Source organism: Aristolochia californica, unplaced genomic scaffold (assembly GCF_029961685.1).
Source record: "Aristolochia californica isolate CCGP_79_NKW_82.1479 unplaced genomic scaffold, dmAriCali1.0.hap1 SCAF_7, whole genome shotgun sequence".
NCBI classification, from domain to species: domain Eukaryota; kingdom Viridiplantae; phylum Streptophyta; class Magnoliopsida; order Piperales; family Aristolochiaceae; genus Aristolochia; species Aristolochia californica.
The window spans coordinates 29,399,743-29,413,909 of record NW_027182268.1 but is presented as its reverse complement, the minus strand read 5'-3'; the positions used below and the strand labels follow the sequence as shown (position 1 = coordinate 29,413,909).

General features: G+C 35.0%; 1 protein-coding gene across 1 annotated transcript; it reads right to left on the bottom strand.

The window, feature by feature from the left end:
* Positions 1-8,830: 8,830 nt before the first annotated feature.
* On the bottom strand, positions 8,831-9,460 carry LOC137937279 (uncharacterized). Its single transcript, XM_068782363.1, has one exon. It carries the CDS (start codon positions 9,458-9,460, stop codon positions 8,831-8,833), a length of 630 nt encoding a protein of 209 aa, XP_068638464.1.
* Positions 9,461-14,167: the final 4,707 nt, after the last annotated feature.

Below are 14,167 nucleotides of genomic sequence, written 5' to 3'. Positions count from 1 at the left end.
TACAGAGGCACAATTATTGCATAATAGATTTGGATATCTGTTAGCATCATCCCTTCAACACTTGTTCCCTTCCTTGAAATCTTTGCTTGGTCTGAATCGTGAAGTATATCAGTTAAGCAAACACTAGAAGACTACATACTCTCCTCAAGCTGAACTTATAGGTGTTGCTCCATTTTCTTTAATTCATTCAGATGTATGGGGACCATTAAGTGTCTCGAATATTTATCAAGTTAAGTACTTCATTATGTTTTTCGATGAACTTACTCGAGTTACATGGTTATTTTTATTCAAGGATAGGTCCAAAATCTTTTCTTTATATAAATCATTTCATGCGATGGTCTCAACTCAATTTAATAATAAGATAAAAGTACTTCATTCCAATAACGCCAAAGAGTACCTATTAGGAAAGTTTCAATCCTTTTGTATTGATAATGGCATTATCCATTAGACCTCATGTGCTTACACCCCACAACAAAATGGTGTTGCTGAAAGAAAGAATCGACACCCCTCAATTAAACTACCCTTATCCCAGTTACACCCAAAGTCTAATATTTAAAGATAAATTCTAGCATTGTTAAACAACTGAACATAAAGAAAATACTAACATAACTAAGACTCTTTTATGAAACTTCCTTCCCATGAGACTCTTCTTGGACTCCACTATATTAATTTTGGCTCTGTGAGACTTCTTGTTATGAAAGTCATGTAAAACTCTTTCATATTTGCTCTTCAACAAAAACAAACAACAAATTTAACTAACCTATGATTATGTGTCAACTCTTAAAATGCTTAATCCAATAGAAAGAGAACCCAAAATCATCATATCTGATACCAATTTTCTATAAAGCTTAATTTGGTGGAGAGATCATACCTTGAACTCAAAGAAATAATTTTTTAGTGGAGCTATTTGGGCAAGTGGTGAGACTAGGATTTGTGTAGTTTGTTGTCAAACTCAACAACACAAAATCATTATTACTCTAATACCAATTTGAATTTATACAAAGCTTGATTAGGTAAAGAATTGATACCTTAAACTCAAATAATGGAATTTCTACCGAAGTTATTTGGGCATGTGGTGAGACTAGGGTCTAATTAGTTTGGCATTATATAGATGAAAAGAAAGAAAGAAACACAATTTGTCGAGTCTCTATCAAACTACCTCCCCCTTGGCAAACCTTCTTTTATTTCTTTTAAGATTCAAAAAGTTGGTAGATTTGACCTGTGTGTGAACATCTTTTAAATGTTAACTCAAACTAGTATTAAATATTGAATTTATGAAAAAGTGAAATACTTCATTGACATCAATAACTTGTTGTAATCAGAGTACATGAATCTCTATTTATAATAGAGGAAGGTAGTAGAGTCCAATTACAATAAAACTGCCCTTGTCCCAATTACACCCAAACTCTAACAGTTAAGGTAAGTCCTAACATAATTAGGTAACTCAATATTGATAAAAGGCAAATATAACTTAAACTAAAACTCTTTTTGGTCGTGACCCTAAGATAAAGATACTTTTGTGACTCCTTCTTGATCTTCCAACTGATGTGATAAGGATGCCAGCTTTTGGTAATCATTGTGGGTCCTACATCTTATGGGCTTGGGCCCATCTTGTGGGCCTTCCTTGGTCATGTGGTCCATCTTATAATAATCTTACATATGTGGCCCTTCCTTGGTCGTTTGGACTTGATCTTATCTTCCAACACTCCCCCTCAAGCTAGGGGTGAGAGAACAACATGAACTCCCAATTTGCTGCAAATGATGTATAAAATATTTTTGTATAAAATGGCATATCTTCCAATATGCCTGCATCTTCCAACATTCCCCCTCACGTTGTTGCGTCCTTCCATGATGCCCTGCGGCATTATAAGTGAGAGTAAAAATCACTCCTAGCCGGTAAGCCATTGCTTCATACTCCAGTCTTAATGCTGGATGTAGGGCACACTCCACTGCTATCAGTAGTATATCTATCAGTATTGCTCTGAAGTGTCCACCACCGTGTCCTTCCACAGTACAACGACTCTCAAGTGGTAGGAGACATAAAATCCATTACAGGAGGGGGGGGATACCTTAGATGTAATCATAAGTTCCTCCATAATGGACTTCCAACCACAAATAATTTTCATCTTTTTGACGAGGATGAAGTTCCTCCGTCGTGGACTCCCAACCACACAAAAATTTGATCTTTTTGACAGGGTAAAATAAATGATGACATGAGGCCACCTCTTATTCAATAATAATGTCCCCAAAGAGACATAATAGTTGTAGTTGAATATAACACAACCATCTTCCAACACATATAACACGAACCAAATAGTAAACTTTGTCAAAGAACCCATGAAATAATTCGATATAAAAATTTCTTCTTTGATGCACAAGCTTCATCTTTTGTGCTACCCCTTTCTTGAATATTTTGGTCACATAAACTTATCCACAACATAAGGAATAAAATACCTCTTTTGTGTAGTTCTTCTCTAAGAGGTAATGACAGTGATCCCAACTTGAACCAAATATCATAGATGTAGCAATAAGCCCAAATAAAAAATATTTATAAATAAATGAGATATTTTTCTGATATTTCAACTCAAAAAGCGACACAAAAATTTGGGCATAAATTCGGATTTTCAATGTAACAGAATACCAACATGATCTTTGATTCTTCCAATTCGAATACATCTTTCAATATAGATTAGATTGACATGAAATTTTTTCCTTATGAAAATAAACTTAAATACATTTCATCCAGGTATAACTTATCTTCATAAAATATAGTTATCATAAGATAAATAATCTGATAGAGTTCGGTCTCTATCATCTGGCCGAACGAAGCACTGTTTCTCCTTTTTTTCCAGAATGACCATTGATTCTTCAAAGATCAATATCTCCTTATAAAAAGATCATACCAAGGATTGGTTGAATAGTTAAGAAAATAGACTTACGGATATTTCTTTTTATATATAATTTTCCATATAAAGTATCCTTCTTGATAGAATAAAATACCTTGGAATTTGAAGCTTTCTGCTAACTCTCGAACCTCTTTTTCAATATAACCTTTGTAGCTTCAAATATCAATTTATCTTTGTAGATAACTCAGATAAAAAATTGGTTAAATAGGTAAAAGAATAGACTTACATATATTTCGTTTGATATATATTTCTTCATATAAATTCTAGTTCTTAATAGCAAAATATACCTCGGAATTTGAAGATTGCTGTTGTTGCTCGAACCTTTTTACAAATTGACCTTCGCTTATTGAAATATCGATATATCTTTGTCGATAACTTCGATTGGAATAAATCATACTTATTTTGAAAGTAGACTAAAATATGTTTCCGTCAATATATATCTTGAAATATTAAAAACTACGTATAGAGGTTAAAATCGCAACGAAAACTATGGGTGTAGGGTCTGGAAAAACAAAAACTACGACCTAGACCTAGAGTTTAGGGTTTAGAGAAAAGGATCACATTACCTCCGTGAGTTGACCAAGTCAACTCACAGAACCTTCTCTGATACCATGTTGAATTTATGAAAAAGTAAAATACTTCATTGACATCAATAACTTGTCGTAATCAGAGTACATGAACCTCTATTTATACTAGAGGAAGGTAGTAGAGTCAATATCTCCTTATAAAAAGATCATACCAAGGATTGGTTGAATAGTTAAGAAAATAGACTTACGGATATTTATTTTTATATATAATTCTCCATATAAAGTATCTTTCTTGATAGAATAAAATACCTTGGAATTTGAAGCTTTCTACTGACTCTCGAACCTCTTTTTCAATATAACCTTTGTAGCTTCAAATATCAATTTATCTTTGTAGATAACTCAGATAAAAAATTGGTTAAATAGGTAAAAGAATAGACTTACATATATTTCGTTTGATATATATTTCTTCATATAAATTCTAGTTCTTAATAGCAAAATATACCTCGGAATTTGAAGATTGCTGTTGTTGCTCGAACCTTTTTACAAATTGACCTTCGCTCATTGAAATATCGATATATCTTTGTCGATAACTTCGATTGGAATAAATCATACTTATTTGGAAAGTAGACTAAAATATGTTTCCGTCAATATATATCTTGAAATATTAAAAACTACGTATAGAGGTTAAAATCGCAACGAAAACTATGGGTGTAGGGTCTAGAAAAAAAAAAAAAAACTACGACCTAGACTTAGAGTTTAGGGTTTAGAGAAAAGGATCACATTACCTCCGTGAGTTGACCAAGTCAACTCACAAAACCTTCTCTGATACCATGTTGAATTTATGAAAAAGTAAAATACTTCATTGACATCAATAACTTGTTGTAATCAGAGTACATGAACCTCTATTTATACTAGAGGAAGGTAGTAGAGTCCAATTACACCCAAACTCTAACACTTAAGGTAAGTCCTAACATAATTAGGTAACTTAATATTGATAAAAGACAAATATAACTTAAACTAAAACTCTTCTTGGTTGTGACCCTGAGATAAAGATACTATTGTGAGTCCTTCTTGATCTTCCAACTGATGTGATAAGGATGCCAGCTCTTGGTAATCATTGTGGGTCCTACATCTTATGGGTTTGGGCCCATCTTGTGGGCCTTCCTGGGTCATGTGGCCCATCTTATAATAATCTTACATATGTAGGCCTTCCTTAGTCGTTTGGGCTTGATCTTATCTTCCAACATTAAATATGCTCTACACTAATATCTTGTACCTCCTAGTGTTAGTTCCCGTGAGGAAAAAACCCAAGGAGGGATGAGGGAGGCGGAGGGGGGGGGGGGGGGGGGAGGAGGGGGGAGGAGGAGTGGGTTGTAGATAGGTTTGTTAATTTTTTAGCCTATTTTTTTCTACACTATTTTATGTATGCTCACACTTCGAAACAATTTCAATGTGCTATATTGGTTTCAAAGCTAAGAGCAATGCATAAGTGATAAATCACACAAAGAATACACAGATTTACAGTGGGCTATAACCCCAACTCTAGTTGTTATTCCACTCCCAAGGTGTTTTTACCTCAAATTTAATTCGTTACATTTGGGAATCCAAATGTCATCTACAACAAGTTACACTAACGCCAATTACAGTGTTGCCAATAAAGGGACTTATGTTACTCTATTAACCACAACAGTCAATTTACTTACAAATTAATCTACAATACACTAGGCTTTCTAACATAAATCCATGAAGAGATATTCTAACAACTAACTAGGCACCCTTGCCTAGCTCCACGAGGGATTCATCAAAAACACACTAGGCACTCTTGCCTAGGCCTACAAAGGGATTTCAGCAACATCTGCTCACACAAGGATTTATTGTTAGTTGTACCTTGGAACACTTTATAAGGGTATTTTCTATAGCACTTTCCTACAAGGACTTATAGGGCTTATAGCCCTTACAGTAGTAGACAAGGTTTTCCAGTCTATACCCTCAATAAGATATTAGCAACGAACTAAGCAACACAACATAGACCCATAAAAAGCTTAATTGTTACGAATCCTTAGCCACAAAGTCTTCTCTAAACAATTGAAATGAGGGATGGTCTTTCTTGCATGAGACTTGCCGAAAACATGTAAGAATTACTTCCTTACAATTTATCCCATGCAAATGATTCTTTCATTAAGCAGATTTTATAGTACAAGCATAAAAGAGATAAGCACAATCAATCCTATATGATTACACTATGTAATAGTAATTCAATAAATCCTTAATCACTTGATTTCAAAATTAAAGCTCAAAATAAGACTTGGATTCATTTTTTTAAATAAGGGAACACCCTTAAGAGATAATCAATTTTGATATTGATTTCACAATTCAAGCCCACAATTTTTCAAACAGGGGAACACCCTTAAAAGCAAATTAGTTTAGATATTGACATCACAATTCAAGTCCACAGGCAATATTCTGAACAATTTTGAAGATTTCACAGTAGAAGCTCTCCAGTTCATATTTACTTGACCAAGTTTAGTCAAAATATTTCAAAGTAAATTCTTGTTGAACCTTGGATTTATAAATTCCAATGCCAAATCCTTTTTGAAACAATGACCATGCCACTACAAATCAACTTGATAGAATGAATGATATGATTTCAAAATAGGAGACCAATAATTCTATTAGAGAAGGCACTACATAAATATATTTTTTAAAGTAATGGCTAAAAAAAATTGGCTCTTGGAAGAGTGGCTTTCAAAAATTGGAATTCGAACTCCAATTTTGATTTCAAAATGTGAAAGAAATCAGGAGTGGTCTTGGAAGCCTTAGTTGTCGAGGGTATAAAATTCTGGGTGGAAAGCAGTGTAAATAATTAAGTTCTCAGTGCTGTATGAAAGGAATTAAATAACTGATTCTATGAAAGTGCTGGGAAAGAGATATCCTGTCCTTTTAAAAAACTCAGTGAAATCTCGAGTAAAAATTGTGAGAAAGCACTTAAAATTTTATTTGTGAGCTGTTACTCACATATATAGGTCACTTACATGTTTTAAAACCTACTTGACTAAGACAATGCTTAGAATCTCTTGTTGCAACTCTTATGGGCTGCATCATTCGAATGCATGGAGGGTTGTACAGTTGGTCTTCTGTAGTCGACCTTTTCTCATTTTTCAGTCATTCAACCATTTTGAGCTTGTCATTCGAAATCTCTGTTGAATGTTCCTTCATTCTCTTCATGATTGTCTGAACAAATTCTTGCTAGTTGAATGTTCTTCGTTCCACCTTATTTTCTTCTCCTCTCTTCTTGTTTATTTTTGGTTGGTTGAATGGACCTTGACAAGACCTTTCTCTCTCCTAGTCAGTCAAATAGTTAACTTCACAACGTTTACATGGGTGGCTTTACCTTGCTTGTTGTGTTGGGTGTTATTCAGGCCATTTGAACACTGGCATAGACGACTTCTTCTTGAGAGTTGTCTCTTTCTTGTTTGGTGGAATGATTATTGCAAGGTCATTCAAACAATGTGCTTTCTAGCTTGAGTTGATTGTAACCTTTTTTAGTGTGTTGTTCGATTGCTTCTAGGCGATCAAATGTTTGTGCTAAAATAACTATCTTTGGGGCATTTTATGTTGTCAAGGCGTCCTTAGTACATATCATTAGTGGATTAAGTATTATAATTACCAAAACTACTCCAATAGTGATTTTGATACCAATACCCGGTGTGTCCCTTACAAAATAACTGCAATTAATCATTAAATAGTAACAAAAACTATCCTCACAAAACCAAATTAAATACAACCAGTTGCTAATATAAGCTTTATCAGCTTGGTTATTTTTTGAATATTTCTTTCTTTCTGTTTCTGATGTTAGTTTGTATCAAAAGGTAAGAAGTTAACACCTCTTTCATTCTTCTTGAAGGGGGTTACATGGCCACTTTCTATTGAGAAAAAGTCGGACCCTCCCACCCCTCCGTTTTTTTGTTGATAAAAGGTAAGCAAAGATCTCCCTTCTCCTTCCATGAAAAAAAGTGAGGCACCCATCTCCTCCCCTTTCTACATGCATAGGAGTGTGACTCTTACACTAGGTGAGAAGGAAACAGCCTTGCACCCTCCTCCCTTTCTCCCTCGTCCCTCTATGTGTTCGGGGGCTACACCAAGAGGGAAAGAGAAACAAATGGCCCAATTAAATTAAAAGTTTGATAAATTTAATGGAAAATTTAAAAAGATAATTACATCCTCTAGCATATTCCATTAGTTATATTTAGAATAAGTCCATATTCAAAATTTAACATACAATATATTTTATTTGACAATATAAGATCGAAAAGAACCATTTTGAACATACTCTTACATCCATTAACAGAAAAGCTTCTAAATAATTATAAAAAGCAAAAGAGATTCAAACAGACTCTAACACTGTTCGAAGTCATCAAATCAAACACGTGTTTTTATGTAATAAAAAGTAAAGCCTGTAATCAACTAGCACATGAGCACTAATTAAATATGCTGACCTAATCTTTACACTCGTGCTTGAGTAGAATCCTACATGGCATTGGAGATTCATAGTAAACCTCCATTCAGGTGCAGTCCTCATCCTCCTCGCTAACCATTGGAGGTCCCATAGCTAACTCAAATAAGATATAGTGGACCTATAGTGTAGACAAGGCCCCTTCAATTTCTTCTCTGGTCTAGTGAATAGATTATCCCTTATAGAGGTACGAAAATATAAGAAGACTATACTTCACTTGATTGATTGAGTTTTAAATGAATGAGATGAAAACTCTCATAAGAGAGGTCATTGCAAAGAAAGTGCAAACCATTGAGTTATGCATTAATAAACAATCAAGAAAAAAGTACACCTCGAATATATAAAGTAGAGAACATCTATTAATATACTGATTGAATAACTCTTAGGTGCAAAACTATCTCAAAACTAGTAAAAAAACTTATTATCTCTCAATCAGTAAAAAAAACTTATACTCCTTTTTTTGTGATACTATGTTAAGATTCAATTTGATTCCATCCCAAATGATTAGCTAAAATTAGAATGTATCTTCCTACGTAGTAAGTACAGATCTTTCCAATCAGTACCGTTTGGTTTCATTAAAAGAAATACTTATTGTTGGTATAAACCTTCAAAAGCAACTTCCTGTATAGAAACCAATTGAAACTTGGGAGGATTAAGGTGTGAGTCTCACTTTGCTTCCTGGACTTGTCTTTCATGAAGGTGACTGCTGAGGCCGGCCTCCACCTATTTTTCTCTCCCAGAAGAAATGGATGTTGGCTTCAGCTCACAAGAAATGGTTTTTGTATTTCATAAACCGATCATATCACAAGACTAAAAAAAATGTATATAAAAGAGAATTTAGTAAATACGTATATATGTACATTTGGTAGGCCGTATGCTTCCGGTCATACTCCAGTTCTTGAGGTTTTAGAAACATTTGACTGGACAGAAAGCCTTAATCGCAGATCCAAAGTCATACGGTCATGCTTTGGATTAGGCGGGGAAGAAGAGTTCACGAGACTGGAAAAGTCACCTGTACTTTGTTGGAATAATGGGCCGTGCGATTGCAGAGAAAATCCGTCTATATATGATTTCTGTCCCAAGGGGATGAAACCCAGATGAGATTCTTCACAGACAGAAAACTCGGGAAAATAGCAGGAAGAGTCATGGAACGTCCATGGAGTAGTGGGTCCATGGTGGCTGAAACCAGCATGGTTCTGAAAGGGCTGGAGATAGCAGCTGAAGTTTGCCTTCCTCGCTTGGAGCAGTAATCTTTTCTTTTTCATCCTCTCCTTCTTGTGGGCGTTCTGGTGGCCTCCCAAGGCCTGTGAATTCGCAAATTCTTTGAAACAAAACTGGCACTCATACTTCCTCTCTTCACTACTCTCCGAAACTTTCTCCTTTTTGCAGAAAGACGCGGGAGCCGCTTTTATATCTACACTTGCTTTCACCTCAAAGCCGAATAATCGAAGCTTCTTCTCCTCACCGCTGACACTCACACAAGGATCATCTTTCGCAGCATCGCCGCTTCCCATTCCTATCTCTACTGATCGGTTAGAAGATCAAAACAATTCAAACATTTTAGGGAGAAAGAGAGAATGAGAGACAAAGAGCCCATGCAGCAGATGTAATAGGTGAAGCCCCTTTTATATAGCAAGAGCGATTCCCGAAGAAGATTATCGGATAATCATGAACAGAAGATACGTCGTCGAGTTGGTAATAAACTAAAACTTTGAAAACAGAAAAACCTGAAAGTCAGATCAAAGTGGTGTGTCATCATCAATCGTGTTTTGGACCACTGAAACGGGTATCCGATAGAACTTTCAACACAAGGATGTAGAAACGGTTCCTTCCCTTTTCCGCCATACAAGTCATTCAATCTGTTTCGTAAAAAAGAGTGATCCGATATCTTCTAAGACTTAAAAATTAATCTACAGTTACTTGCCATCAGCACCACTTTGGATTAAGAAATCATATTCCATGCTTAAAGGAGCAAGATAGAAGATCTCTGCAATCTCCTAGAGTCAAAAGAGGGGGAAGGATTCATACCGTTCGACAAAATCTCCAGTAATGGAATATTATGTTGGGACTGACTACTTAGCCATGCACATTATTAAACTCAGGCTCGAGGCAAATCTAAACTACTGAATGAGTTGAATAACTTGCAGATACGTATAAAGACTGTTTGAGAAGGTGAATCTAGGAGCCTTTTCGAATAAAAAGGGGGATATGGGAAGGAGGTGAAAGTCAAATAGATGGCATCAGTTTAGTTTAGTTTAGTTTAGTTGATCGATTAATGGAACATTAATAGTGGTTAATGATGTAAGCACACACAATAGTCTTGGAATGAGATCTGAGAAAATCTTCTGGGAGAGGACAAGCCTTATATTTAATGCCAAAAGCATGGTTTGACAGATGAATCGAAGTCATTAGCTGCCCGCCATTATTGAATAAACAAACGGAAGCATTTGTGTGGGACAGTTGTGTTTGATAAGACGCCACTTTTAGCACTTCTTGCCTTCTTGGAACATCTTTGAAACATCAGACTCTGTCCATATTCATCGCACAGCTTTTTTATCAAATATTTTCCTGTTAAAAAACAAAAACGGTCTGGGGATGGATTTTACAGTCCAAGCAAGCACGCAAATGATTAAACATACGTTAATGTTTCTCTATAAAACTGTCAATGGAGAGACCTGTGCGTCTGTGGGTTGGCTTTCTTAAATGCGGCCACTTGCTGCGATGAGGATAGGATCAAAAGGTGCCCAGAGATAATAGTGCTCCGAACAGTTACTTCTCTCAACAATGACGAAAGGTTCTTCATTATAAAAATCTACCCTCTTGAAAACGAAAAGAGATAGCCAGTTGAGCCGCACGATTATGCAAACATAGTAGCATGATCCAGCAAGATTTATTAGTTACAAGATTCTATTCATATAAGAGGTCCCCCGCAGAGGTCTCTAGTATGGTCCTTATTGCTTATGAATTGGAGGAAAAGACAAAAACAAATAAAGAAAGCATAAGATACAACTAGAGTAATAGGGTTAAGAGATTAGTGCTATAAAATGCTTACTTTAATGAGTGCTGCTACTATGATAATGCCTTACAGGGCAGATGATAATTCCAAGTCAAATTTCAATTCATTTGGGATTCATCTGTTAAGATGGTGATAAGCCTTTTCTGTGTCTCCTCACACAGGAACCAGCCAATGGGGTTGGCAATCCAGAAAACCTAGAGATGCCGGGTCTCACATGTCCAGGAATGGAAACCACTTCCATGAGGTCCACAGGGAAGTCAGACATTAGAACACATGCCACTTGGAAACCATATAACAAGCAAGTTCACATTCAAATTATCTTATCAGGCTGGAAGCTCACGAACTGTCGTTTGGAGTTTCCACTAGATGAGTATACTCATTACTGAGAGAGATAATATGTAACTTAAGCGATGCAGGAAGCAAGATTACTTAAGGGGGCGTTAGTCCACAATGAAGTGGAACGAATTCCCCCCGCATTACTTAGTTCATTAAATAATGGCATTAGTGTAGAATGAATTACATTGAAGTGAGTTTACACCACTTCATTCGTTCAGGCAAAAGTAGGGGAAAGCTGATTCATACCTATTTTACGAATCAACCAATTGAAGCACGCGACGTGCGTTGGTCCTTCCCCTCTCCCCCTACGATCCTTCAGTAAAGTTTTTTTCTCCTCCCTCTTCCCCACCCCCATCAGCCTTCCTCCCTCTCGGCATCCCTCTCCTCTCCCTCTCGACCTCCTTTGCAAAGCACAGAAGGCCGAACCTCTGTCGTAGAACCTCTCGTCTTCCCTCGGCCTCCCTCTCCTCCTCTCCCCCCCCCCCCCCCCTGTCGGCCTCCCTCTCCTCTCCCTCTTGACCTCCGTCAAGAGCATGGGAGACCGAGCCTCTCGACCTCCCTCTTTTCTCCCTCTCGGCGTACCGTCGGAGCGCCGCCGTTGCCCGCTGGCCCACTGCTGAGGAAGACGACGCGCGCTAAGGAAGACAATGTTTAATTTTTCTTAAGTTAGGAAAAATTAAACCATCGTCATAATTGGTTTAATTATCCAATTAATTAAACCATTAGTTTTTTATTTTTTGTTAATATATTTTTAATTTATAATGTGTAAAATATATATCATGTTATTGATAAATTAATATATATATATATACATATATTTATTATTATTTTTTTATTTTTTATTAAAATAGTGAGTTTTAATGTTAAACTATATCTTATGTTATTAAAAAATAATTTATTTATTTATTATATTCACTTATGTTATTTTTAAAATTTTTATTTATTTTAAATAATTTATTCTAGTCACATGTAATTATTTTTTTAATTTATAATAAACTATAATAATTAAGTAATATAATATAGTTTTTAATTAATTAGGATATTAATATATTCTAATACTACATGTTAAATCCCTTATAAGTGTAGTAACCTTGTTTATTTTGGTTAACTATCTGTTTAGGTATATATTCTATTTAAGTATATTATAAAAGGTTACTCATTCTCTTCTTTATATCATACTTTTCATTTGGGGGCACTAACACTGGAATCCGTTTTCTAGTACATTTGAACTCGTCTACACGAACACCCAAAGATGAGTTGAAGTTGAATAAATTAATTTAAGTTTAATTCAATTCTTTACTTCAATTCAAGTTCTTTGTGGACTAACCCCCCTAAGTGAACTCAGACTAATTGTTTAGAACAACTTAATGCATGTGATACACATGTGAAGCCTGAGGTACATGCACTCCACCATCCAGCCTCTCACAGGTCACCCCCTCCCCCCCCCCCCCCTAAAAAAAAAAAGAAATTTTTTTCTTGGGTTACATATAAAAAATAAAAGATGAAGACTTCAGAGACCCACACGGCTCCCTGAAGTAGGCTTCAGAAATTCCAAAACCTAAATCAGTAAAGAAACAGGTGCACTACACATTGGATGGAAAAAACTAGTTGCACTAATGCTAAATTAGTAAATTCATTAGTGACCAGGATAATCAAATAATAGTACTATATTAAAACATTTAAAAACTATTGGAAGATAGGCCCAAGCCCACACGACCAAGGAAAGCCCTCATATATAAGAGTATTATAGGATGGGCTACACGACCAAGGAAGACCCACAAGATGGGTCCAAACACATAAGAAGTAGGAGCCACCATGATTACCACAAGTTGGCATCCTTATCACATAAGTTGGAAGATCAATAAGGACACACAAAGGTATCTTTATCTCATGGTCACGTTCTAGAAGAGTTCTAGTTTGAGTTATGTTTGTCTTTTATCTATATTGAGTTATTTAATTATGCTAGGACTTATCTTTAAGTATTAGAGGTTGGGTGTAATTGGGACAAATGTAGTTTTATTGTAATTGGACTCTACTACCTTCCTCTATTATAAATAGAGATTCATGTACTCTAATTATAATAAGTTAAGGAAGTCTATGAAGTATTTCTCTTTTCCATAAATTCAAGAAAAACTTTCTGAATAAATTGCGATAATAAGGCATGTTACTACACTTGGAAAGTTGGGATTGAAAGCAAAAGCCACAGAAAATGTGTTAGTGAACACAAAATGCTGTGGTGGATTTTAATTTACCCAAGGGATGTCAAAAATTCTACCTCGGGGTGGAATTTCACTCTCCATCTATGGTGCAATTTTTCAAAAAAAAAAACTAAATATTTAAAAAAAAAAAAGCAGAGAACATTTCCCTCTAGGCTTGTATCCTCCCTCCAATTCTCTGCCTCCACCCTTAACCTTTGATTACATGAAGAATGCAATGAAGGGACAAGGAAATGACCTCCACCCACTAGAAGGAGATCAAAACCAATGAGGAAGAAGTCTAAATTATTGATTAATAATGAAAAATAATATAGATGAATTTAGCTCTTAATTATCTTAAAATCCAAATTCATGTTATCTACTATTAAAACAATTTTATAAGTCTATGATTATTGAATAAAAATTATATTTTAAACTATTGCATATGATATTCTAAAATTTAATACCTCAACTTTGTATCAATTTATAATGAATTAATTTATTATTTTGGTAATATAAATAATGTAAAAAATTAATATTTTGATAAATTAAGTGTGAAAATTACATAGCATAACAATGAATTGAATTCTTAATCATCATTAAAATTCAATTTTATGTTATCTAGTTCCAAAACTATTTTATAAATTAATAATTTTTTAATTTCTAACTTAAAA

Coding starts and splice junctions, on each gene's coding strand:
- LOC137937279 (XM_068782363.1), bottom strand. CDS start 9,460: ATGGGAAGCGGCGATGCTGCGAAAGATGATCCTTGTGTGAGTGTCAGC.